This window comes from Heteronotia binoei, chromosome 11 (assembly GCF_032191835.1).
Source record: "Heteronotia binoei isolate CCM8104 ecotype False Entrance Well chromosome 11, APGP_CSIRO_Hbin_v1, whole genome shotgun sequence".
Classification (NCBI taxonomy): Eukaryota; Metazoa; Chordata; class Lepidosauria; order Squamata; family Gekkonidae; genus Heteronotia; species Heteronotia binoei.
In genome coordinates this window covers 49,980,159-50,003,271 of record NC_083233.1, presented here as the reverse complement: position 1 = coordinate 50,003,271, position 23,113 = coordinate 49,980,159, and the positions used below count along the sequence as shown (strand labels likewise).

The following is a 23,113-nucleotide window of genomic DNA, read 5'->3' as shown; positions in this document are numbered from 1 at the left end:
CCTGATTTTCCGGTTGGCTGTAGCTGCTTGGACTGGGTTTGAGAAGGCAGCAGACAGGTGGGTCTCAAACCCCTGGTAATCAGTCAGCAGGGGAGAGGACTCAACCAGTAGGGGTGTGGCCCACTTGGCCGCCTGCCCCTTTAACAGACTAATGATGAAACACACCTTTGTTTTGTCATTGGGAAAGTCCCGTGCTCTTAGCTCGAAGTACAGCCGACACTGCGCCAGGAAAGCAGGAAATTCTTCCACAGCACCCCCAAATCTGTCAGGTGGGGGAACTGGGCACTTGGCTGGAGCACTGGCCGCAGGTTGTTGCTGCAAGTGCACTACTGCCTGTGTCAGCTGCTGTACCTGGGCTTGGAGAGTAGCCAGTAGTCCTGCAGTTCCACTTGCTTCAGCATCCATCCTGTGGAATGGGTGTTTGTGGTGGTGGAAGCAATCTGTCACGGGCTGGGGCCAGGCCAGGCGAAGTCCAGGGGCAGTCCAAGGTCTGTAGCTGGGTAACAAGGAGGGTCCAAGGCGCCAAAACCAAATCACAGTCCAGGTATCGTAGGTCAGAGGTTCAGAAGCCGAAGTCAGGGGGTCCAGAAGTCAATGCCAGAGTCGGGGGTCCAGAAGCCGAAGTGGATGCTAGAACGTCAGGTAAGTGACTAGTTGCTTCCACAAAGCCTTCCCTCAAAGCCCACAGCTATATAGCCCTCTGCTGTCTGTTGCCCATTTGGGCTAATTGTTGACTCAGAGGGCAGCCAGGATCCTGCTGAGACTCAAGCACCCTCACTCCTAGAAGGGCCAGAATCCTTTCAAAACTCAGGGCTCAGGGAGCGTCTTGCTCGTGAGTGTGCAGCCCTCCTCCGATCCCTGAGGTCCTGACGAAGGCGGTCACGCACACGAGCCACCCGAGAGGGCGAGGCAGGGGGGCTTGGATCTTCTCCAGCAGGAGGCAGGGGCACTGGTGCAGGTGGCAGGGGCACAGTTTCTTCTGCAGGCTTGGCTTCTTCTGCAGGGCCCCCAGCACCCATGACAGGTATTTGATGGACAGTCAAACAGTCTCCCACATTCAACAACTTCCCAGGTTGTTGTTTTTGATTTGCCTTGTAGGCATATGGCAATACAGATTGGAATGTACTGCAATTAACTCTTGCACCCTCTGGTGGCCTGCAGGTACAGCTGATTTTGTTGTTAGGGTTGAGAAGAACCAGAGATGGAGCCTGTATGTTACCAAGAAAGGAGTGTTTGGTGGACATGTGTGGGGCATTGTTGTAAGCAAACTCAGCCAGTGGAAGGAAGTCCATCCAGTTGTCCTACTGGAAATTAATAAAACACTGGAGGTATTGCTCAAGAATGGCATTAATCTGCTCTGTTTCCTATCAGTTTGCAGGTGATGAGCTCTGGCTAAGTGGAGGCAAACACCTAGCAATGTAAATGGGGCCTTTCAAAACCAGGAGGTAAACTTTGGGCTGCAGTCTGAGATCAGATGCTCAGGCAGATAACATGTTGAGGATGTAGTTGACTGTAGTGCATATGCATGGGGTTACTTAGCAGGCTATGAAGTGGGGCATTTGAATCCCTGAGGTGCGATGTTGTTCCCCACAAATTTAACATCTAGGTGAAAGGTGCACTTCTCAAGCTTGGCATAGATGTTGCTGAAACAGCCTTTCTAGAACTGAGCATAGATGGGAAGCATGAAGATCTGGATCCTGGGAGTATATCATGATATCATCTAGATATCAGATCTAGGGTTTTTTTTTTTTTAGTAGGAATGCACAGGAATGCAGTTCCGGCTGGCTTGGCATCAGGGGGTGTAGTCTAATATGCAAATGAGTTCCTGATGGGCTTTTTCTACAAAAAAAGCCCTGATCAGATCCCAAAACACATCATTCATCTGATGCTTGAAAACTGCAGGAGTACTGCATAACCTGAATGGCAACATGGTGTACTTGAAGTGGCTGTGCTAGGTGCAGAAGGTGATTTTCCACTCATTGCCTTCCTGGATCTGAACTAGATTATATGTTCCTGGGAGTTCTACTTTGGTAAACCAGGTCACTTCCCCAGAGATGGTGAAATAGCTCTGGAATCAAAGGGAGTGGGTACCAGTTACATATGGTGATCTTATTCAGGGTCTGGTAATCATTGCATAGACAGCCCTCCCCAGACTTCTTCTTTACAAAGAGGACTGGAGCAGGCACTGTGGAGACTGAGGATCAGATGAATCCCCTGGCCTGATTTTTGTCTAAGAAGCCCATGAGGGCAGTTAGTTTGGGTTCCAAAAGGAAGTATACATGATCTGTTGGAATGGGTGCCCCAGAAACAAGGTGCAGTTATGCAGTCAGTGTGGAGGGAAGATGTCAGCCTTCTTGAGGCTGAAGACATCCTCATAGTCATGATAGGCTTGTGGCAGACCAGCAAAGTCATGATTCTACACTGAGGATGCCAGGATTGTGGTGGGAACAGCACAATGTGTCTGGCAGTTCAGGGACTGGAAGATCACATATTGCTGGCCCCTAGGAGAACATAGGATCATGCAGTGTGAGCCAGGGCATCTCCAATACCACTGGGAAGTCAGGAGAGGACTCCAGATTGAAGGAGAGTTTTTCCTGACACCTCTAGATTCTCATTCTCAGGGGCATGGTATCCTGGGTTACTTGAGTGGCCAGCCATCCCAGCCACTGTGAGGGGATCTGGTTTTGGTTTGCTGGATATCTGGTGTTTCTGGATATCTGGTGTTTGCTGGATACCTGGTGTTTAAGTACTTTGCCTCCTTTGGACCACCTTGGCCAAGGCTGTCTGCCATCACTGTTCCTGCAAAGTGAAAGTGTCCATTGGGAGACTATGGGCTCAGATCTGTATTCTGCCCAGCAGAGGCCTGGTGGCTATTTCAGGGGTTGGTGGCAAGGCCCCCACTTTTAGACTGAGGCAGGATGGCCTCTGCTGCTGCTGGACCATTGTCATCAGGCACCTCGGCCATTTTAGGCTCTCCATAGTCCTGCTAGTCCTCCTCAGCTAATTGTCTTTGTTCTTCAGACTCTTCCTCTGAGGATTCCTAGTGTGAGTTGCTGAGCTGGTCAGAAGGGGTCAGTACAGGACATAGTGGTAGCAGAGAGGGGAAAAAATGCTTTTTGTGGTGCTGTCACCACCACATAGGCCTAGCTGAGCTGTGTTATGTATTCTGTTTGCCTTGGCATGAAGCTTCCACCAATGCCACTCAAGTTGTCTCCCACCCTTTCCTAAGCTCCCCTGGACATCGGGATGCTGGGGCTCTACTAAGAAGAGAGGTCACTAGGAAGCAATAATCTCTGTCCTCTTTCCAAACTTGAGATCCTAGGCATTCATTGAGGATTCAGTCAAGTCACTGCTTATGCTCTCAAAATTCCTCAGATCATTTTGGAATCCTGTTTGTTGATGTATTGCTGCCTGCATGCAGATAACCCTGACTGGAGAGGGTGAGCTATTACCAACGGAGCCTTAAGTGAATAATGATGCAAGCAGGGGGGAAAATAAATGACACACAGGGAAACTTTGCTATGACAATCCAGAGTTCTTCAGTTGTTAGACAACAGGAGAGAATATTAAAGAAAGTGTGTTTGTGAGAGAGAGAAAGAGAGACTGTCAAATTGCTGGATTAATTTCATGCTCTAGCTGGTAGAAATTTCCCTTCAATGTGATGCTTTCTCAGAATATGATTCAGTCATAGAGCCATTAGAGCATTTTCCCCAGCAAACATTAATCTGCAGGAATAGATGGCATGGCTGAAAAGCGCATTTGGCACAGCTTAAAAACTCTTGAACTAATACCAGAACTAGTGCACAAACCTCTGCAGTACAGAGCAAAAACCAGCTTCCTTGAAGAAGTAATACACACACACTCAAGTAAGCCATTGGTCTTACCTCCCACAAATAGATGACTTTTACCAGGATCTCACCACCTTAAAAGATGGGTGGACCTATCTGAATATGTAGTTTATTTACTGAGTTGACTTGAGATAATTGTGAAGCTCAGAGTATACTTAAGATGAATCTCAGAAGAAAGGAACTGCAAACAGACTGGCATAAGCTCTGCTTCCCACAATAAGATATTTCCTCACAAAAAGTGAAATAGGATAACCATAACAACCATAACAAAGAATGCTCTGAACATAACAATGAATGGATATATAAATTACTGTAACATTGAAGTTGAAATAATTCTAAATAGGAGCATATAATGCTTTACCTCTTTAAAACCTTCTAAGAATTTTTTTCTTTTAAAAATGCATTCATTGCTGCTGAATTTACAATACAATCCTGAATAGAGTTACATCCTTCTAAACCCATTGCATTCAGTGGACCTAGAAGCATGCAATTCTGATTAGACCTGCACAGTTAAGATCAGGACATACAGCATTTTCCCAAATGTCTTGCCACCTAATATGGTGGTATTTGCATCTTACAGTACAGTTATCTGCTTATTCCTACTTGGATTCCTTTTTTTGAGTGGACAAAACTGAATGATTGAGTTATATTCCTCCTTATAAATTTTTGATACTTTCCTTCTGTAAGCACTTGAATTATAGAAACCTAAGCAACCCTTTGAAACAAATTCATATTAAACTCAGATATACTTCTGTGTACATATTTTTAGGGTCAGGGTGCAAGGTCCTATCTGTTCCTCAGTTTTTGAAAGGTGCTCAGAATATCTTTACCAGGTTAGTGGATTTTAACTGTCTGTATCTGAAATGTGTATCCTGCCAATCCTTCAAAGAGTCCAGGATGACATTTTTATTCTGTGATGTCTATTTATTTATTTTAAGACCTGTGAGGCTTCAAGGTAGCTTACAAAAAGAGCTAAAATGAAATCACAATTAATACGTAAGACAGCAAAAAGTAAGTTACAAGCACATGAGAACCATGATTTCAACCAGCCAGCCAAGATGGAGTCCTGGGAGTTGCACAGCTCTACTAATGATCTGCAGATCATTTGGATTTTGTCCCTCTAATAACTTTTTTATCAGTATTATATCACTAAAGAGGTGTACCTACAGAAATTAAGTATTTTGAAAGTACTGAGAAAATAGCCTGTTCTTTGCTTTCCAGGTCAAGATTGCCCTGTATAAAGACATGACTGTGAATGTATGGGTTTTAGAAAACCATACATGAGGCACTAGCCAGTTAAAGTGAAGCACTTTCAAATCCTATTAACTATTTGCTTAATTCCCTCACTAAAATAAATGGGACAAAAAGTACCTCATCATGGCTCGATTGTGCTCAAAGGCATTATTAACTTATTTAAAATATTTATACCTTGCCTACTAATAGAGTTCTACTAGAGTTCTGCTTTCCACAGACAGCTCAAACATACTTTCCCATTCACAGTTAACATTGAGATTTTTTTATATTGTTACCCTTGGAGCTGTAGTGCTTGACAATAAAGTTTTCTGCAGATAAAATTAACAGATGCAATGACCAGTTGAAGAATTTTGATGAAAAACTTGCTTTTCAGCACAAATATTGCTGGTTGGAAGACTTCTCTCTCATCTTTGAAAATAATTAGCACAAATATTTTTAGAACTCACAATTTTAAACTCTGCATGAATGCTGTGTTCAAATAGGGTACCATGGACAGCTCCACACGAACACTTTCTAGGAACTCTACAATTTAGATTGATGCTTCTTGATACTGTAGTGAATTTACTAAATGCTTAACAGCTAATGAGACTACTTGAAATATTATCAATATTGTATACTGGAAAAAAAGCATAGAAATTGTATGTAAATTTGATTATCAGAAGGAAAGCTGTAGTATTTTAAAAGGCCCTCAGATCAGAGATACTAAATTGATATTTTGAAAATTATTGTTGCCTTATCATTCAGAGCTTGTCCAGACTGGTCTATTTTCAGTGAATACTATGTTTAAGTGTCCTTTTAACTTGCCTTCTTGAAAAATTATTCTCTCCTTAACACATAAAACATAAAATTGGTGTCAGTGACTAATAGAGCAGTATGGGGTTCTCAAGGGGGAAAGTGGCTCTGTTCTCCTAATGCTATATAAAGGAAGACAAAAAATTAATTCAAAACTGTTTTATAGGACACATAAGGAGCTCATAACAATATATTGTGGCTGGAATCCAAAGAGCATTCTAGGGCATTCTCAGCAGCTTGACAACATCAAGCATTTTTCCTTTGAATGGCAAGCTTTCCCCTCCACACCATATCACAGACATGCTGCTGAAACAATGCTCAGTTTGAAAAGGGGGCTGTTCTTAAACACTCTGGCATGTGGAACAGAGTTGTAAGTTATGTACTTCCTTAGATCCAGACTTACATTAAAAAGTGTTGTCATACAGTGTTGACATCATTGCATTCTCTCAAGCAGGAAGTGAGAGTGTGCTAAGGTAATGAATGTCTGCAGCTCCCTAATGGGATCTAAATATTGATGCTGCGTAATGAGAATAACCTTGAATGTTTGTTCCTCTAAATAGTGTGTGTTACAAATGAGACACACACAAGGAAATGTACAAAACTTAGAATATTCAGTCTAGGGAAGGGAATTATATGGAGGGGCAACAAGAAAAATAATGTTTGCAGGAATAACTGCTGCTAGGAAAATGTGAAGATTCATGTATCTGGTAACAGAATAGATGAGCATTTTGTTAGTAAACCGCAAGATTTAGTTAAATATTAGGCAGAATAAAATTGAAGTAGCACCATAAAGATCAAGAAAATTTTCTAGTATAAACTTTCATGTGTCAAAACTCAGTTTGTCAGATAGGCAGATACTTATAAAATATTAGGCAGTTATTTATAATAGCTACAGTTAACCCACTACCAGCAAATATAATATCCTGATTGGATTTCTTTTTATGTCTGGCTTTGGCATAGTTCACTATGTTCAAAGCAGATGCATAGATGTGGCATATGTACTGAAGACACTTTAAGCCAACATGTATAGTATTTTGTGGCAAAGCTGTATTTTCTGTAAAGACTAGTAATAAGCACTTTTCTTTCTGCTTAAAATGTATTAGAATTGTTAATTTGAAATTTTCTGAAGGAAAATAAATTCTTGGATGTGCTCTAAAGATTTAATATTTTAAATTTTTAATATTCATTATCAGCAATGATTTCTAAATCTAATTGATCTGAATTTGCCCAATTTGCTTTCTTTGTAATACAAGTGTGTACTATTTTGGATAAAGTTATATCCAAATAAGAGAGAAGGGACCAAGTTTTTTTGCATGAGGACCTAGAAGACCAGCCTGTAGCATTCCAGCACAATAGCTTTATAAATGATGATAAACCTCAGAGTGGCAAATGTGTACTAATGTGATTTTTATGAATAATCTGAGGACCATAAATGGCGATTAAAATCTGTTTCAAAACAGTGTCTTTATACTACAGAAAAAATCCAGTTTATCTTGACTTTGTTTTTAAAAATAATTCATTTTCAGTGTAGCTCAGGTGAGAAAAAGCAGGAGCCCAGTGGCATTTTAAAGATTAACAGAATTTTATTCAGGGATAAACTTTAATGGACCAAGCAGTGCTCATTTGACTTGCATTTCACCCTGTATTCCTACAATGACCCCACTAAATGAAAATTTATTTATTTTCATGCTGCCTACACAGAACGTTTCACTAATGAGCATAGCAGATGAAGAAATGGACTCTAGTCTGTGAAAGCTTATGCTAGCATTAAGTGTTGTTAGTCTTTAAGGTGCCACTGAATTCACATTTATTTTTGCTACAAGAGACTAGCATGTCCATCTGATACATAAGACTTTATTCACTAACGAGATTGTGACTTATTCAGTTCATTCTGTGTTTTGTCTGGAAGACTGATGCTGACATTTCTGTTCTTCCTGCAGAGCCGAATGGCAGAGAGTCTTCGCCTTTTTGACTCCATTTGCAACAACAACTGGTTTATCAACACCTCCCTCATCCTTTTCCTGAATAAGAAGGATCTACTGGCAGAAAAAATTCGCCGCATCCCTCTAACAGTTTGTTTTCCTGAGTACAAAGGCCAAAACACTTATGAGGAGGCAGCTGTCTATATCCAACGGCAGTTTGAGGATTTGAATCGCAACAAGGAGACCAAGGAGATCTATTCGCATTTCACTTGTGCTACGGATACCAGTAATATCCAGTTTGTGTTTGATGCGGTGACAGATGTCATCATCCAGAACAATCTCAAGTACATTGGCCTTTGCTAAGGAGCCATGCAAATGTGTTTGGTTTCTCAAGGTGATGCAAAAGAGGCCAACTGCCTGTCCTGCCAATTGAAATACCAGGGCAGCGTTTGGAAGACCGAGTCATGGAAGGGAGAAATATGAAGTATGTTCACAGATCCCTTTAGCTGCCTAAATACATTTTTTTGCAAAAAAAAAAAAAGTTAAATGTTTTGGAATGTGCAAGGCCTCTCTCTAAATGGTGAGGTTTTAAACTGTATGGAAATGTTTTCACTACTATTACCACACCACTGGTTCATTCTATGTGTTTAATTTATTTTTCCTGAGATGGTAACACTATCCTATTCTGTGTAAGAGACAGATCGTTGTCTTTGCTGTCTTAGAAACCATTTAATGTCAAGGAGATGCAGAGCTGGTTTAGTGGGAGAGAGGGCTTATGTTGTGGTTCTTTTTCCTTCTAAGAGGTTAGAGAACTGTCATACCTACAAATATTGATTCTTAACAACATCCTGATTCACAGTCAGTAGATGCATATAAAGACGGATCATGTATACAAAAGAAAACAACTTGCAGCAGGTACAGAGTACATACTAAGTAAACATGTTGTCTTTGCATCATAGGTACTCGTATTCTGCCTGTTGGAAGAGTTGATAGTGCAGAAGAGTGCTGTGAGTTCCTATCCAACCTGTAGCCCTTTTTGCTGTTTAGGCCTTCAAAATATGCAGCAAAAAAAGATAAATGAAAGAAATTATTAAATAAAGACTAGGCCAAATTACGGTCAGTGTTTCTTCTACCAGAGAGGAATTTTATACATCAAAAGTCTTCTTTTACATCCTTTTTTTTTTGCCAAATAATTGTGCTCTTTCACAAAAACTCTAAAAGTTTAATAAGTGGTTGGGTGTTCTTTTTTTAAAAAAAAGTACAGATATATATCAAAAAGAAGACATTTTGGAAAATATTGTTTTGTGTCTGGATTTATGAGTGTGCCAATGGACAAATCTATTATGTTGCTCCAAGGAAATTCTGAGACATATGGCAACATTTACAACAGCCTTTCCAAAAACAGGAGCCAATGAAACTGTACAATATAGCCTTTTCTCTTCTTTTTTTGGTGTTTTTTATTTTTAAACTATGTGCTGTAATTACTAGGTGAACAGATGAGTGATATGAACAATACCTAAATGTCTTGATATTTAAATTTTTAAAATTAAAAATGCAGTTTAGTGAAATTAAATAAGTTGAAGCAATGCATTCTTCGGCTTCCTTTCATCCTGTATACAAATAATACTGGATGGTGTATTATTCTAGCAAATTTTCAAGCAAGTTTGAATGCCCAAGAAACTGTGTGATATAACTAGAAACACTCACACAGATGCACAGCCATTGGTGATGCTACTCTCCTCACCTTCCTCGGGTCCCATGCAAAAGATGTCTTAGAGGATTCAGAACTACACGTGTAAATAAATATTCAAGAACTGTAAAGCACATAAATGTGTTCACACTTTCTGTCACATACACACATAGCAAGAATTCAGGGAGAATCTTCTTCTCCCTCCTTCTGTTTCCCACTTGTGTAAAAATTTAGTGCAAATTCTCAGCCAAGGGCTCTAAGAAAAATATAGAAACAATGAATGAAAATGCAGTTACAGGCTGTTCACTTCAAGAAAATAAATCATCTGAATGATCCCAACTAGTTCATGGTGTGCTCATTGTTGTAGATCTTATGATTCAAAATTCCACAAGTGGTTTTCCTCATCTTTATTTGCTGTGGATCAGAACTCTTATGAAATTAAATCCATTTTAGCTTACAGGTTTGGTGGTTTAGCTGTAGTTCTAATGATTCTTAACGATTCTTTGCTGTGTCACTGGTACAATATGATATTGTATGAATTGGGAGTGTAGCTTTCTTCAGAAAGAGCTGAAAAGGCCGAGGATAGAAGGGATACCCTTGAGAATGCTTTGAGAGATAAACTTTCCCAGTGTCATTTTGCCTAGCTTCAGGGAACACCTGTTTGTTATAGTAATCTTTAAAGACACAGCCACTTTTCTTGGAAATCCTTGTATCAGTGAGAATTCATACTAGTGAAACTGCTGAATGTAAGACTGCGGATCTGGGAACCAACATTTAATAGGGTATTATAAAGACCAATGCTTTAAAAGGCCAAGTAAATGTATAACAAACTGATCTGTACACAACTATTTAGTGAATCCTGCTTTCTGACCTAAGCTTTCAGTACTTGCTAGCTGTGGGGGATGAAGCAGAAGAACTGGGTCACTTCTTATCTGATGTCCCATGGACTGGTGCCATCTTGTGCCATTAGAAGGTAAAAGCAAACAGCTGGAAAGGTAGGCTGGCAAAGCTGTTATGGATTATAAGGATTTGCTTGGACCTATCAGCCTTTGAACTTAATGGGACATCTTTCCAAGTAAATGTGCTTAGAAATTTTGAATCACAGGAGAATTCCAAATCAAACTGTAAGATGCTTGTTGCTGAAATATGAGGATTTATGGTAATTCAGACCACTTGGCTGAAATCAGAGAAATCTGGCTGCAGATTGCAGGTGGGAATGGTCAACTGCTAGAAGTTTTTATCCCCCATTTTTATCCAAATTAAAGTTGTAACAAGATCTAGCCTAGACACATAGAATCTTGAGCTCAGACAAAGAAGTTGAATACTCATATGTCATTTGTGATTGCAGTAACCAACTTCAAGCTTTAAGTATAAAACATTGGTATGTCAGATGGCTGCACTATTCATGAATTTTTAAGATGCAGAGGTCACCACTTTTAGGATATGTTTCTTTTAGCAGAAGGATTTGGCTCTTAGCTCCAAAGTTGTACTGCTGCCTCAGAAGACAGATCAATCTGAAGGTACTGCAGGCTATACTATGGATAGGTATAGACCTGTAACTTCTCTTGAGTCACAGAAAAAACAAACACATACAGAAACAGATTTCAAGAAAAATCATGGTTTAACTTGCTAGTTGTGTTTTAAGGAGTCTGAAGCCCCCAAATCTATTCACAACACTGAATATATGATTATAGCCTTTCAGAAAGGTCAGGTTAAGAACAAATTATTTTGAAGTTCCTCTTTGCTTGAAACTTTACCAGTTTTAGTGAACCAGTTGCATCCTAAAGCTTGCTGCATCATGAAATAAATGTCTAGTGTAGCCATGCCACAAGTTCTGAGGTTATTCCAATGTGTCAATGATATATATTCCAACTTTCCAATGATGTCAAACCTCTAAATAAAACTTAATTGTTAAAGCCTCTCACAAATACAATCTAATAGGACAAAAAAGCCTCTTGCAGCTCTGTCATACTCCACGGTGTCCCAGATCAGTGTGTGAAGCAGAGAAGCCATGAGAGGCTGCATGTTAGCTAATGGGAGGAGTAGGGAGTAGAAGGCTGTATGTTAGCTAATGGGAGCAGGTAGGACTGGGCCTGTAAATAGCAAGTACAGGCAAAGACTGCCAGTATCAACTTCCTTTAGAGTAAAAGCTGCCCCAGGAGTAGGAACTGTTTTTGGGAAGAAAAGGTCTAGTCAAATGTAGGTCATGCCAGGGAATGGGTGTGGAAAGAAGAAGGGCAACAAAAGGCCAGAGAAAGAAGATGGCAGAGTGGAGAGCCAGCTAGCTGGCATAGGTAATAAGACAGCTAGCAAGGTCTGAGACCCTGGAGGACAGAAGGCCCAGGCCCACCCATGGAACAGGGAGGTGACATTCTTGTTCAGGAGAACAGCAGGTTATTTCTTTGGGACCTATCTACCTTAATATCTAGCCTTGTGGTAAAAGTGCCGTGGCTAGAGGCAGCAAATAAGGAATCCTGGGAGCAGAACCAATGCCCTGACAGGGACCAGTGGAGGCCAGAGGTGATGTAGACCACCAGGCTGTAATCAGCAATGTGAACCTGAGACTTTTTGGCTGCCTTTTATTGGAGAGGCTGGAAAATTATGGACTGCCTATGTGAATAAGCAACCCCTGGCCCTACAGGTTTGATAGGCATTTTAAAGACTAGCAGATTTATTATGGCATAAGAAATCTCACGGGCAGGAGCCCATTTCATTGCTTGAAGGTGTTAGGGTAATAGCTAGCTATTGGGATAGAGGGAAAAAATGTTAGCTTTGGGACCAGTAAAATGCCAACAGTGCAGTGTGTGCCATTTCAGTCAAAACCTCAACTGTGTATGAGCACAGAAACTATTAACAGCAGTAATCAGTAATGATCACACATTCTTCTTAGACTAAATTCAGCTTCTTTAACACCTGTACTGTAAGTGATAGGAATTTGTTGTCCTGACTGAGCCTCAGATAATGTCAAGTTTCCAAATGAATTCCAATTCTGCAGTTTCGCACTATCTCACTGAAGAAGCAGACAAAGGTGCCAGTTATTCCTTTTGAATTAAGACAGTTGGGATTATTTGGTGATGAGGTACAACTACTCTGCATACTTGCCTAAACCCAGAGGCCTTCTGAGTTCAATGTGATTGACTTCACAGTAAACATGCAGAGGGTTGCCACTCCAGATTAGCGCTCTTTTTTATTCCTTATCTTGGAACCCTTTCTATGTGCTTTCTGCACATACACACTTCCTTCCCTTGGAACTGTAGACTCTTTTTTAAAAAATAGTGCTGAACTGTTAATGATAAATCTCTTAATACATTTGATAAAATTTGCTGGGGGGAAATATGGGGTAGGAAAGTGAAATATATTTAAATTGGTCTGTGATGTTTCTACTAAAAAAACAGCAGGTAAGACCTGTTTGTTATTTTTAAAATAAAAGGCCATTGACAACAGTAGATAAATAGGATTTTTCATTCCACCTTTCCTCCATGGAGTTCAAGGGAACAAATATACTACATGGAAGGTTCCCAGGTGGTCTCCCTCCTACAACTCACTATGCATAACTCCAAAAAGGTCACTATACTGCAGGGGTGGGGAACGTCATTTACGGCCCTTGAGATCACTTGGTCTGGCCCTCGGGGATTGCCGAGCCGAGCCTCTCTCTGTCTCTCTCTCTCTTGTGGGCACTGTGAAGGGCTGCTGCTGGGATATGTGGGTACATTTAAAGGTCTGCTGGGAGCAGCTTGAGGGAGGGAGGGGTGGCAGGTGTGGGAGCCGGCTACCACCAGTTCAATTTGCACATGATTATCTCAGATGGTATGGCCTAATATGCTAATGAGTGTGTGACCTAATATGCTAATATTAGGGGATGTGGTCTAATATGCCTGGACCTAGGCATTCACCTAGGGCGGCAGTCCGTGGTGTGTGTGTGTGCTGCATTAGGCTCACCCCACGTGATTTCAAATAGAAAAACAATTATTTGCATTAATTTTGCCGACCTGAATCGTTCTCCCTTGGTGGAACAGTTTTTTAAGTTGATAATTTTATATGACCCGTGAATGATGTTATAAATATCCAAATGGCCCTTGGCAGAAAAAAGGTTCCCCACCCCTGCTATACTGGATAAAGTGCCTTCCAACCAGGAAGAAGAATGTTGTGAGACTTCTAACCAAAACCAGATGGGAAAAAGCTTATACTTTAATGAAAGATAAGTCTTTTCCCCAAAAGGCATGCCATGAATAACACATTTGCTTGCACTTGTGCTTTGTATAAACCAAAAGGGGGGGGGGAGAAACTGGGTGTTAATTTTATGTGGCTTTTTTCTTAACCTATTGTGCCTTTTTATTATTTTAACAATTTCTGCTTCTCTAACTTCCTCTGATATCCTTGAATCAAAAATCCTTCTCCTTTCAAAGAATAAATTATGAAATCAACTTTGTATCCATTTCTTCAGTCTTCTGGTTCACCAATTATACAGTATACTAATACTTGGAAGTATAAAAATGTATATGAAAATCCTTCCCCCTCCCCACTGCCGCAAATATATTTACCTTATGTCACCAGTAAATACTGCTGGCAGCAGTGCACAGTATGCAGGTGCTGCTTCTGGGATTGCAGGGATCATGAGAGGAGTTCTCACCATAAGCCAACAGACAGGATAGCCTGGGAGTTTCTCTGAGAGATGCTAAATGGAAACCAAAAGTATACCGAAGGTGCATGTGTGATGGGCACTGGTATCACATATCCTCTTAAGCCCAGTTCCTCTCTACCATGACCCTTTTGTTAGCTGGGCGGGGGTGGAGTCTTTTGGAGACTTAAAATATCCTGAGGAGAGGAGACAGAAGGGTCCAGTTCTTCCCCGAAAACCATTAATGGCAAAAGGACTGCTATCAACAGTGGAATTTTCATAGGTTTTAAATATTTTTCAAGTTTGGCTTTAGCAGATACCACCATAAAATGTAGTAACAAAGCAAACAATACCTATATTATCAAAGATTTCAGGTTTTCACGGCTGGTAACACCATTAGGGTTTGTAGAATCTTTCGGGATCAAGTGCCATGTTCTACTGGAGAAAGTTTTCCTTCCAGACGTCTGGAAGGAAAACTTTCTCCAGTAGAACACGGCACTTGATCTCGAAAGATTCTACAAACCCTAATACCTATATTACTCCTGCGAAAGTTAATTATGGAATAGGTTGCATAACTTGATATTGTTTCTCTCTTTCTCTTTTAAATTGGCACTCAGTATATTTGAGTAATGATTTTAAATAATGATGCTGGTTTCCTGTTGGTACAAAATGCCTTTATTATAGAAAACAGCATATTACTACATGTATTGCAGTTAACCACATACTTGGGAATGTGAAGCAAACCAGCTCTCCACTCCAGCTGACTGTCATGCAGAGGTCCTTGCTGGTGTCATATTAGTAAAAGTTTGAACATTAACACATTTTATATGCTTATCTCAAGCTTGCAGTAGCCTGGCTGCCTATACCAGGTAAGCATATCTTCCAGGTGACTAAGCTGGAGATCTTTTGTATGTTGAGAGAGTTTTGGAATTTACTGAGGAAATTAGGAATGAGTTGTTCCTTATGCAGAAATTTTAAAAAGAAATTTTATATTCTGCCAGCACCGCAAGACAATCGTGCTTTTTTCTACCACATTAGAAACATTTTCTAAATACATTATTATTGGCTATTTTACAGGGCCACTTTTAGTGTTTTACAAAAACAACAACAAATCTGCCCTAAACAACTTAATGTAGAAGGGATCCCAGAGTGAGGAACAGGAAAAGATAACATGAGATAATAGAAATGTGCAACAAATAGAATCAAATAAGAGTTTATCATATTATACCTACTCCAATGTGTAGCCTTACATACTCAATAACTCCTTCAACAGCCCCATAAAACACGCAAGCCCTTTGTTTCAGATAGGGAGGATGTTTTGCAGCTTGCCAGCTGACCTCAGAGTGTGCTATGGTTCAAACTGGGGACTTCCTGTTCATAGCTAATGACCTTAACTGTCTTGCTAACAGCAGTTCAACAAAAACATCAGAAGTTTCAATAACTCAGATAATGTAGAGAAACAAATAAAAGATAAAAGTAAAGTCTAAATTGAGATCCACCAAAGACCTGTACCAATAAATCATAGATCAATAAATCATAGGCTCATCACAGGACACATCTATACTAGAAACCTGTAAATACCAACATAATTCTCATGGCTTCCCCTGAAGAATCCTGGGAAATGCAGATTAGTGAAGATACCAAGAACTAAATCTCTATTCCCAGCCTTTCTCCAAAACTAGTGTCCCCTAGGAAGAAGGAATGAATCTTAACACTGTAGTTTAACACTGTAGTCAGGGCCTATGCAACCTAAATGCTTGCTTCTGGCATCAAGCTGGTGGAAGACAGTAATGTGGAAGGTGACAGGTGTGACTTGCATCTGTTGTCACCTCCTGTCACCGCAGCCTCTTGAGCCCCCCTTGGGACACAATATTTGGGAGGAAATTTGGATGGCAAGATGCCTTGAATTAGCTTGGTCTGTATTGTTAGATACATTCTTAAAATTTTGGGGATGACAGATCTATCTGGATCTGCAATCGCACAGCCGTGAGAAAGGGAGGAGTGCCTCTGCCTGCCCACCAAGCTACGCCATGAACATCACTATCCACCATCCATGGATGCACCAAGCTACCCTATGGACATCACTATCCACCATCCATGGATTCCTTCACTCATCCCATGGCTTTTTTTGTAGAAAAAGCTCAGCACGAGCTTATTTGCATATTAGGCCACACCTCTTGACATTACCATTGTTTCACATGGCTTTTTTGTAAAAAAGTCCAGCAGGAACTCATTTGTATATTAGGCCACATCCCTTGATGCCAAGGCAGCCAGAACGGTGACCCTACTAAAAAAAAAAGCCTGACTCTTCCCTCCCCTCCTCTTCAACCAGAGGTTCAGCAAGGAGCTGCTGGAATCCAAGTTGTTCTTCAGCTTGCACATGCTCAGCTCTTACTACATGCGAGTGCCTCATATCCTGGATACTGAGGTCTCAGTGGTGAAGTTCTTGGTACACTTGGATGTTGAACACTTCTCACCAGAGGAGCTGAATGTGAAAGTTGTAGAGGGACTACATTGAAGTGCATGCTAAACATAAGGAGTGCCTGGATGAACACAGTTATGGGAGTTCCACCACTGCTCCATGATCTCTAAGTGGGTTGACCCAGCTTCAGTCACATCAGCACTGTCTCCAGACAGGGTACTCCCTGTTGCCCATGCTGCCCTTCCACATGAGTACAGCATCCCCATCAGCCACCAGGATAAACCTGTGGTTTCTGGAGAGTAGTCAGGGTACCTGCCTGAGCCTGGGAGCTTGCTCTTGTTCCCCTTTGAAGCCAGCATTGTGGGTCATCTCTCCCTTTTACAGCAGCCAGTCAGCCTAAAACTTTAAGGAACCCACATTTTGCTCTCTCTGTCCCATTGGAGGGTCTGACAGCAGAGGCTCAGTTGTCCCCCCACCCCAATGATCTTTGAGGGTACATTCTCAGTACTTGGGAAGCTGTCTTCCAGGAGCAGGGGAATCAGATTTCTTCTTGGGTGGGTGTATTTCTCTGCTACAGGTGTAACTTGTTCATGCTGAACTCTTTGGTCTCAATTAATAATGGATACCATTTGCATCTCCTTAAGGTAATTGCAAAACTTAATATGGATACTTGGTTAATAAAATTGAGGTCAATGCTAAAAAAAAATGATGGGGACGACTGGACTAGGTGACCTAGTCTAATACCCTGTCAAAATGCTTATTCTACTGGCCCTTCTCCACTTTCCTTCTTCCACATATAGATCAAATGATTCATTTAAGACATATATGAGCCACAAAAGCTGAAGCATGCCTGAAAATACATTAGCTGCAAATGTCTCAAGCAAAGCAAGTGACAAACTGAAGACTGCCTTTAGCTGATTTGGTTTAAGTAAAAACATTTTCTGATAACACATGACAATTAATTATACCCTGAGAAGACCAAAGTACCTGGGATATTTGACATTACATTATGCATAATATGTTCATCAGCACACATTTTAGGTTCAGAGCACCCATTACATAAATTAAACTCTTATTATTGACAAGCAGTAAAATTAAAGCAATCAATGGTTTTGGCTAACTAATACTGTGGATTTTAATTTATCATACCTGTAGCCAGTTCTGACATTAGTTTCAATCCATAGTGCATGTTCCACCGAACAATGTCAACTGGATCATTCAAAAGTAGTGCTAGGGCTGGAATGACTTTATGTTTTATAAAATTGTACCTAAAATCAGAAAATACACATTTAAGTAATCTATCACATTTTTGTTCCATCATTCTTCCAAGATGTTCACAGTAATGTACATGGTTCTCCCCATGTAGGCCAAGCCAAAAAAGGAAGTGACCCACTCAAAATTCTCTAGTGCAGGGGTGTCAAATATTGGCCAAAAGCGGCCTGCCCTGGGCTTTCATCAGGCCCATGGGGCTCTTTTCTTAATGGAAAATCTATTCCATGTTTTCCTTGCAACTTTGTGCTGCAAGGTGCACTTCCCAGCGCTCCTATGGCCAGCTGAAGCTGCTGTGTCTTTGCAAATAAAGGGCTGATGCTTTGAGCCAGGTTGTCTCTGAATTAACATGAGGACTGCTGCCTAGTGACTACTCTATCCTGGGAACCCAGAGCCAAAGGGGGATATTACACTGGAGAGCCAATGCCAATCTGAGTAGACCGGGGGTGGGGGGAGCTTGCGATGCCCAGCCATTTCATGTTTCCTAGACAGAACATTTTATATTTTTAGCTTCTGCTGTAATCCTTGTGCTTTTTCTCAACCGTTTATTTTTAAAATTGCATTGCCATATCCCACTATTCCACCACCTTTCCATTTTAAACAAAATATTGCAAGACTTTTAAGCATGTTTGTATTTTAAGTTAAAAAATGTAGTTATGTTTGTCTGTGTCCTTTATAACGTTTATACCTCTACTACCTGCCATTATATTTTATTACACACATGGCCTGGCCCCACAAAGTCCCATTTATGTTAGATCCTGCCCTCTTAAATTAGTTTGACACCCCTGCTCTAGTGAGTAGAATTGTTTTCTGTGGCCCCAGAAGGTAGAACCAGAACCAACAGGTTGAAATTAAATCAGAAGAGTTTCCTGCTCAACATTAGGAAGAGCTTCCTGACAGAGCAGTTCCTCAGTGGAACAGGTTTCATTGGGAGGTGGTGGGCTCTCCTTCCTTGGAGGTTTTTAAAGAGGCTGGATGGCCATCTGACAGCAATGTGGATCCTGTGAATTTACGAGGAGGTATTTGTGAATTTCCTGCATTGTGCAGGGGGTTGGACTAGATGACATTCGAGGTCTCTTCCAACTCTATGATTCTATGAGCTCCCTGCCAGCTGTCTTATTAGCAAAGTACTGAGCTCATCCAAAGTATGTGTGTCATATTTCTGAATTCATGATTTGGACATAGACTTCATTATGTCTCTGGACTTGGTAGCCTCTCTTTGTAGAGATGCGAAAAGCAAGCATTAATCTTTTTTGAAAACTGAAAGCAAGCAACATCCCAAACCAAAGAGCTGAGCTCAGCTTTCCTCTGCCTCCTTGGAACAAGAGGTGTTTCAAAAGAGCCTAAGAAGCATCTTGCAACTGCAGAGAACACCTATTTAGAGGCAGTTGCCTTTGTTTAGAAGGGGACAGTTGGCACAGAACTGTCCCAATATATTTTGTGCCAACTGTCCCCCTCCAAACAAATTGTCCCTTTATATTGTTGTTGGCCATGCCCTGTGGCAACCATTTTGTGGTCACACTCATTACTTTTTCTCAAAATTCCAAAAGCACCTGGAGGCTTAACAAGGTTGGGAACCCTTCTCCCAGTCATAATAAAACATTGTTTCCCATACAGTAAACTTATAAAACACTCGTTTCTAGAACCCAGACGATTTGTTGCAAATGTAATTGTGTGAATCTTTAGCTAAATATCTGTTCTATAACAGTTCACATTGGACCAAATACCTACCTGCCAACATTATGTGTAGCCATTATATATAGAACCTCTGTTGTTTTTTGTCGCACAGTGTGATCTTCATCTAAAAGCAGCTTTTTCAAGTTATCTAGAAATCCTGAAAAACAGGATAAATAATCCTACTGAATTCTTAAGTTTGGTAGTTAAATCAGTAGTTACAAAGCACTGAGCAAAAAAGCCTGAAAATGTGTGCATCATGCAGCCTGTCCTTCCTTGCACGCACACATCCAGAGTTCTGGGCATCTCCTGCCACAAATCCCTCATCCTAGAGATTACAGGACTGCTATCATGTATGAATGGTCTAACTTCATTTATGTTCAGGTTCTTTCCTTGAAACTTAATTAGAACTTATTTCAACCTCTCATTATGTGCCTGGTTGCTCTTTCCATGTGAGAAATTCACTGAGAATATCATTTATATAACATCTGACACCATAAAGATTCCCAAATCTCTGTTAGCTCATCCTTTGGTGCACCTTTAAAGACAAACCATTTGAGCTCTCCAAGGTTCCCGAGAACCTTAACTGGGCATTATACTAAGAAGTATTTTCTCTGGTCTGTCCTAAATTACACAGAGGTCCACAAACCCAGCAATATCAAGGATATAAACACATAAAGGAATTTTGCTGAATTGTATTAATTTCAATATTTATATCCTGCCTTTCCATGTCACAGCTGAAACATTATTGTTTAAAACCAGTAAAGTCCCCAATGCCTCCTCCACCTATAGCTATTAATATAGTTGATAATGTAGGAATTCTCTACACAGGCTAGCATCCACTGATAAAATTAAATTTAGTGCACCTCTACACACACCTAAACTCCACACATTTTCCCATTTTCAGAAGCCCATTTTACAGTCTTATCTGAATGAGTGATACATTCACATTTAGCAGGATTCAGAAATGTACCAACCAGAGTACAATTTGATCCAATGCAATTTGTGAGAATAGTACACTAGTATTCCAGGGACATTATGACAGTGTAAATGGTTGAAGTGAGTGTCAAAGTGTCAGGTGTGGCACCAGTGATTTCTTACCTATACTTATTGCTTGGTATGCATTCTCTGGATCATGCACTAGATCACACAGTGACATCAGTGCCCGCTGCCGGGTCAGTAGGTCAGGATCTTGTAATTCCTCGTTGAGTTTAGGAAGGGCCCTTCGGCCAAATGCAATAGGGGCTTTTGTGGGATCAATATCAGGAGGTAATTTTGACGAGATACGGGGGGTTGCCATTGTAAATTCTTTCAACCTCTGCAATCAAACTCAAGACAGTAATCCATTTAGATGAGCCCAGGAAGGAAGGAAACTATTGCATAAACATCAGACTCAAGAGCGTTGCTGATTGGTGAACTTTCAGCAAAGTGGACCAAGAGAGCTGTGGACCAAAGTGGACCAAGAGAGACAGGCACATCCACACACCATTTTTTGCTTTAACTGCAAGATACTTGTTTAGGTTTGAGTGCTACAAGGGGGAATCGAAATTTAAAGCAATAATCGTCCAACCCTTCCCCCCCCCCCCCCGGCCATTCTACGTGGGGAGAAAAGAAAAATATAACGTCGTGAAGGAGCAAGTTTCGGGAGACAGTAGAAAGAATTGGCAGAGGAAAAGTTAAAATCTGAACAAAGAATAATCTCTGGAAATTGTCATCTGGAAAAATTGTCATCAAAGCAAAACACCCACCAAAACCGCAGCAACGGAAGAACCCTGTTTTCAAAAGGGGCGGGAGAAACCAACGAGCTCCTGTGTCAGGCGGTTGAGTCCCTCAACAAGGTTTGAGCTCCAGATGATTGCCCTGGTTGCTAAGCGCCAGCGACGCCCTCGCTGTGGCAGCCAGTTTTTGAGAATACTAGATTACGGCCGTCGTTAGTAGCAGCGCTTGAGTCCACTGGAAGGCAAACTCCGTAGTCGCCGGCGGCGGTTGCGGTATCTGAGTGGCCGCAACGACAGCATGGGGAAGCAGAATACGGTGCAAACTGCGACATTGGCGTACTGGAGAGCGCTAAAGGGGCGGAGCGGGAGGGAAAAAGACAAAGACCTCCCTTTCTCCTTGGAAGGAGGGGGAAGGGAGCCATGGCGATGGCTCTTGCTGCGGCGGCCGGAGGGGCATTTGTAAGGGACGCCTTGCACCCTTCGAAAGCTGAAGGAAAGAGCCTGGATGGTTCGCGCCTTCCCTTACTCAGCTTGAAGAAGGGTTGTGAGAGTCCGGGATGTGTAAAGCCGCAGGCATCACGGGCGGTCCTGCTGTATAGGGACGGCGTGTTGTGGCATTACAGCTTGGTTTCTGCCCTCCGTAGAGCCATGATTTTTCTAGGCAGCGGCCACTGGAACTTTTTAGAGAGCGGCACTTCTGATCAGTACTGGACTGTAGTGATCAGGCGGCCCATGATGGCCTCGTGCGCGTTGGTGTTTCCCTAGCAGGGTTGCTACAAGTGCCAGATTCATTGATAGTCTAGATAAGCTACAGTTTAGAGCCTCACAAGAAGAAGGGCTACTTGGTAAGGATGGATGGATGGATTTTTTTTGCATATATTCAGAGGTGCAAGGGCAAAGACAGCCCCTCAATTGTCCATAGTTAATTTTTTAGAGAGCAATCCTAAGCAGGTCTATTCTGAATTCTACTATGGTCTATTACAATTCTACTATGGTCCTTACAATTGTGCTGTTAGTGTCTTTTCTGTAATAATAATAATAAAATATAATTTTTATGGTATCTGGCATCTTAAACTGACATCATTTAGGTCATTGTTGAATCAAAATCTGGTCCTGGCTGCTGGGTGTGCCTAAAGGGTTGTCTGAATCCACCAGCAGGCTTGCCCTAATAGCATTTAAGTCTAAGGGAAGCTTTGCTCCAGAGACAGAAGGAACTGAACAGCCCTTCAGCTGACCCACAGGAGTCTGTTTTTTTGCAGATGAAATCTCTTGGTACTTTCACACATGCTAAATAACGCAGTTTCAATTCACTTCAGCGACCATTTCACACAGTAAAATTCCAGAAGTGCATTGCAAAGTGCATTATTTAGTGTGTGTGAAAGTACCGCATTGGGGCCAAACGATGAATGTTGCGGAGTGCTTTGTACACTCACAGTGCAATCCTAAGCATTGAGTTCAATGTGATTTACTCCCTTGTAAGTGTATTTAGGATTGGAGTCTGAAAAACACAACCATGGTGAAAGAACTCCAGCTTTGTATATGTTTATGGCTAAAACATGGGGTCACAAAGAGTCGGAATCGACTGTGCGACTGAACAACAACAAAAACTGAAAACCTTTCATTATGTTTACATAGGAGTATAATAAAGTGATGCACACATAGGGAATATGCACAGGAAATGTATGCCACTAGAACTAGACTTTCCTTTGTGGACAGGGCAGCATGTTGCAAATGATTCCCATAGGGCAATGATAGTACAAAATCCAACCATTTGTGGATGCATGCAGCCTTAGTGTGTGACAAGTGACCTTGGACCAGTCACCAAGGTGAGGCAAGGCAGCCATTGGGCAGTGGATAAGGGACATTAAAGGAGGAGACTCACAGGGCACAATTAGGAAGTTCTCTT

At 41.3% G+C, this 23,113-nt stretch overlaps 2 protein-coding genes across 2 annotated transcripts in view; one reads left to right on the top strand and one right to left on the bottom strand.

The window, feature by feature from the left end:
- Positions 1 to 9,848, top strand: part of GNAZ (G protein subunit alpha z) — a 57,820-nt gene extending 47,972 nt beyond the window's left edge. The window contains exon 3 of the mRNA XM_060250109.1: positions 7,835 to 9,848. Coding sequence (XP_060106092.1) covers positions 7,835 to 8,179 — 345 coding nt within the window. The 3' untranslated portion in view covers positions 8,180 to 9,848. The remainder of the gene's footprint in view (positions 1 to 7,834) is intronic.
- Positions 1 to 21,339, bottom strand: part of RSPH14 (radial spoke head 14 homolog) — an 88,707-nt gene extending 67,368 nt beyond the window's left edge. Inside the window, exons 1-4 of the mRNA XM_060250110.1 lie at positions 21,238 to 21,339; positions 20,591 to 20,807; positions 19,547 to 19,649; positions 17,696 to 17,814 (exon numbers count right to left, since the gene is read on the bottom strand). Of these exons, the coding sequence (XP_060106093.1) occupies positions 17,696 to 17,814; positions 19,547 to 19,649; positions 20,591 to 20,789 (421 nt within the window). The 5' untranslated portion in view covers positions 20,790 to 20,807; positions 21,238 to 21,339. The remainder of the gene's footprint in view (positions 1 to 17,695; positions 17,815 to 19,546; positions 19,650 to 20,590; positions 20,808 to 21,237) is intronic.
- Between the last annotated feature and the right edge of the window lie 1,774 nt (positions 21,340 to 23,113).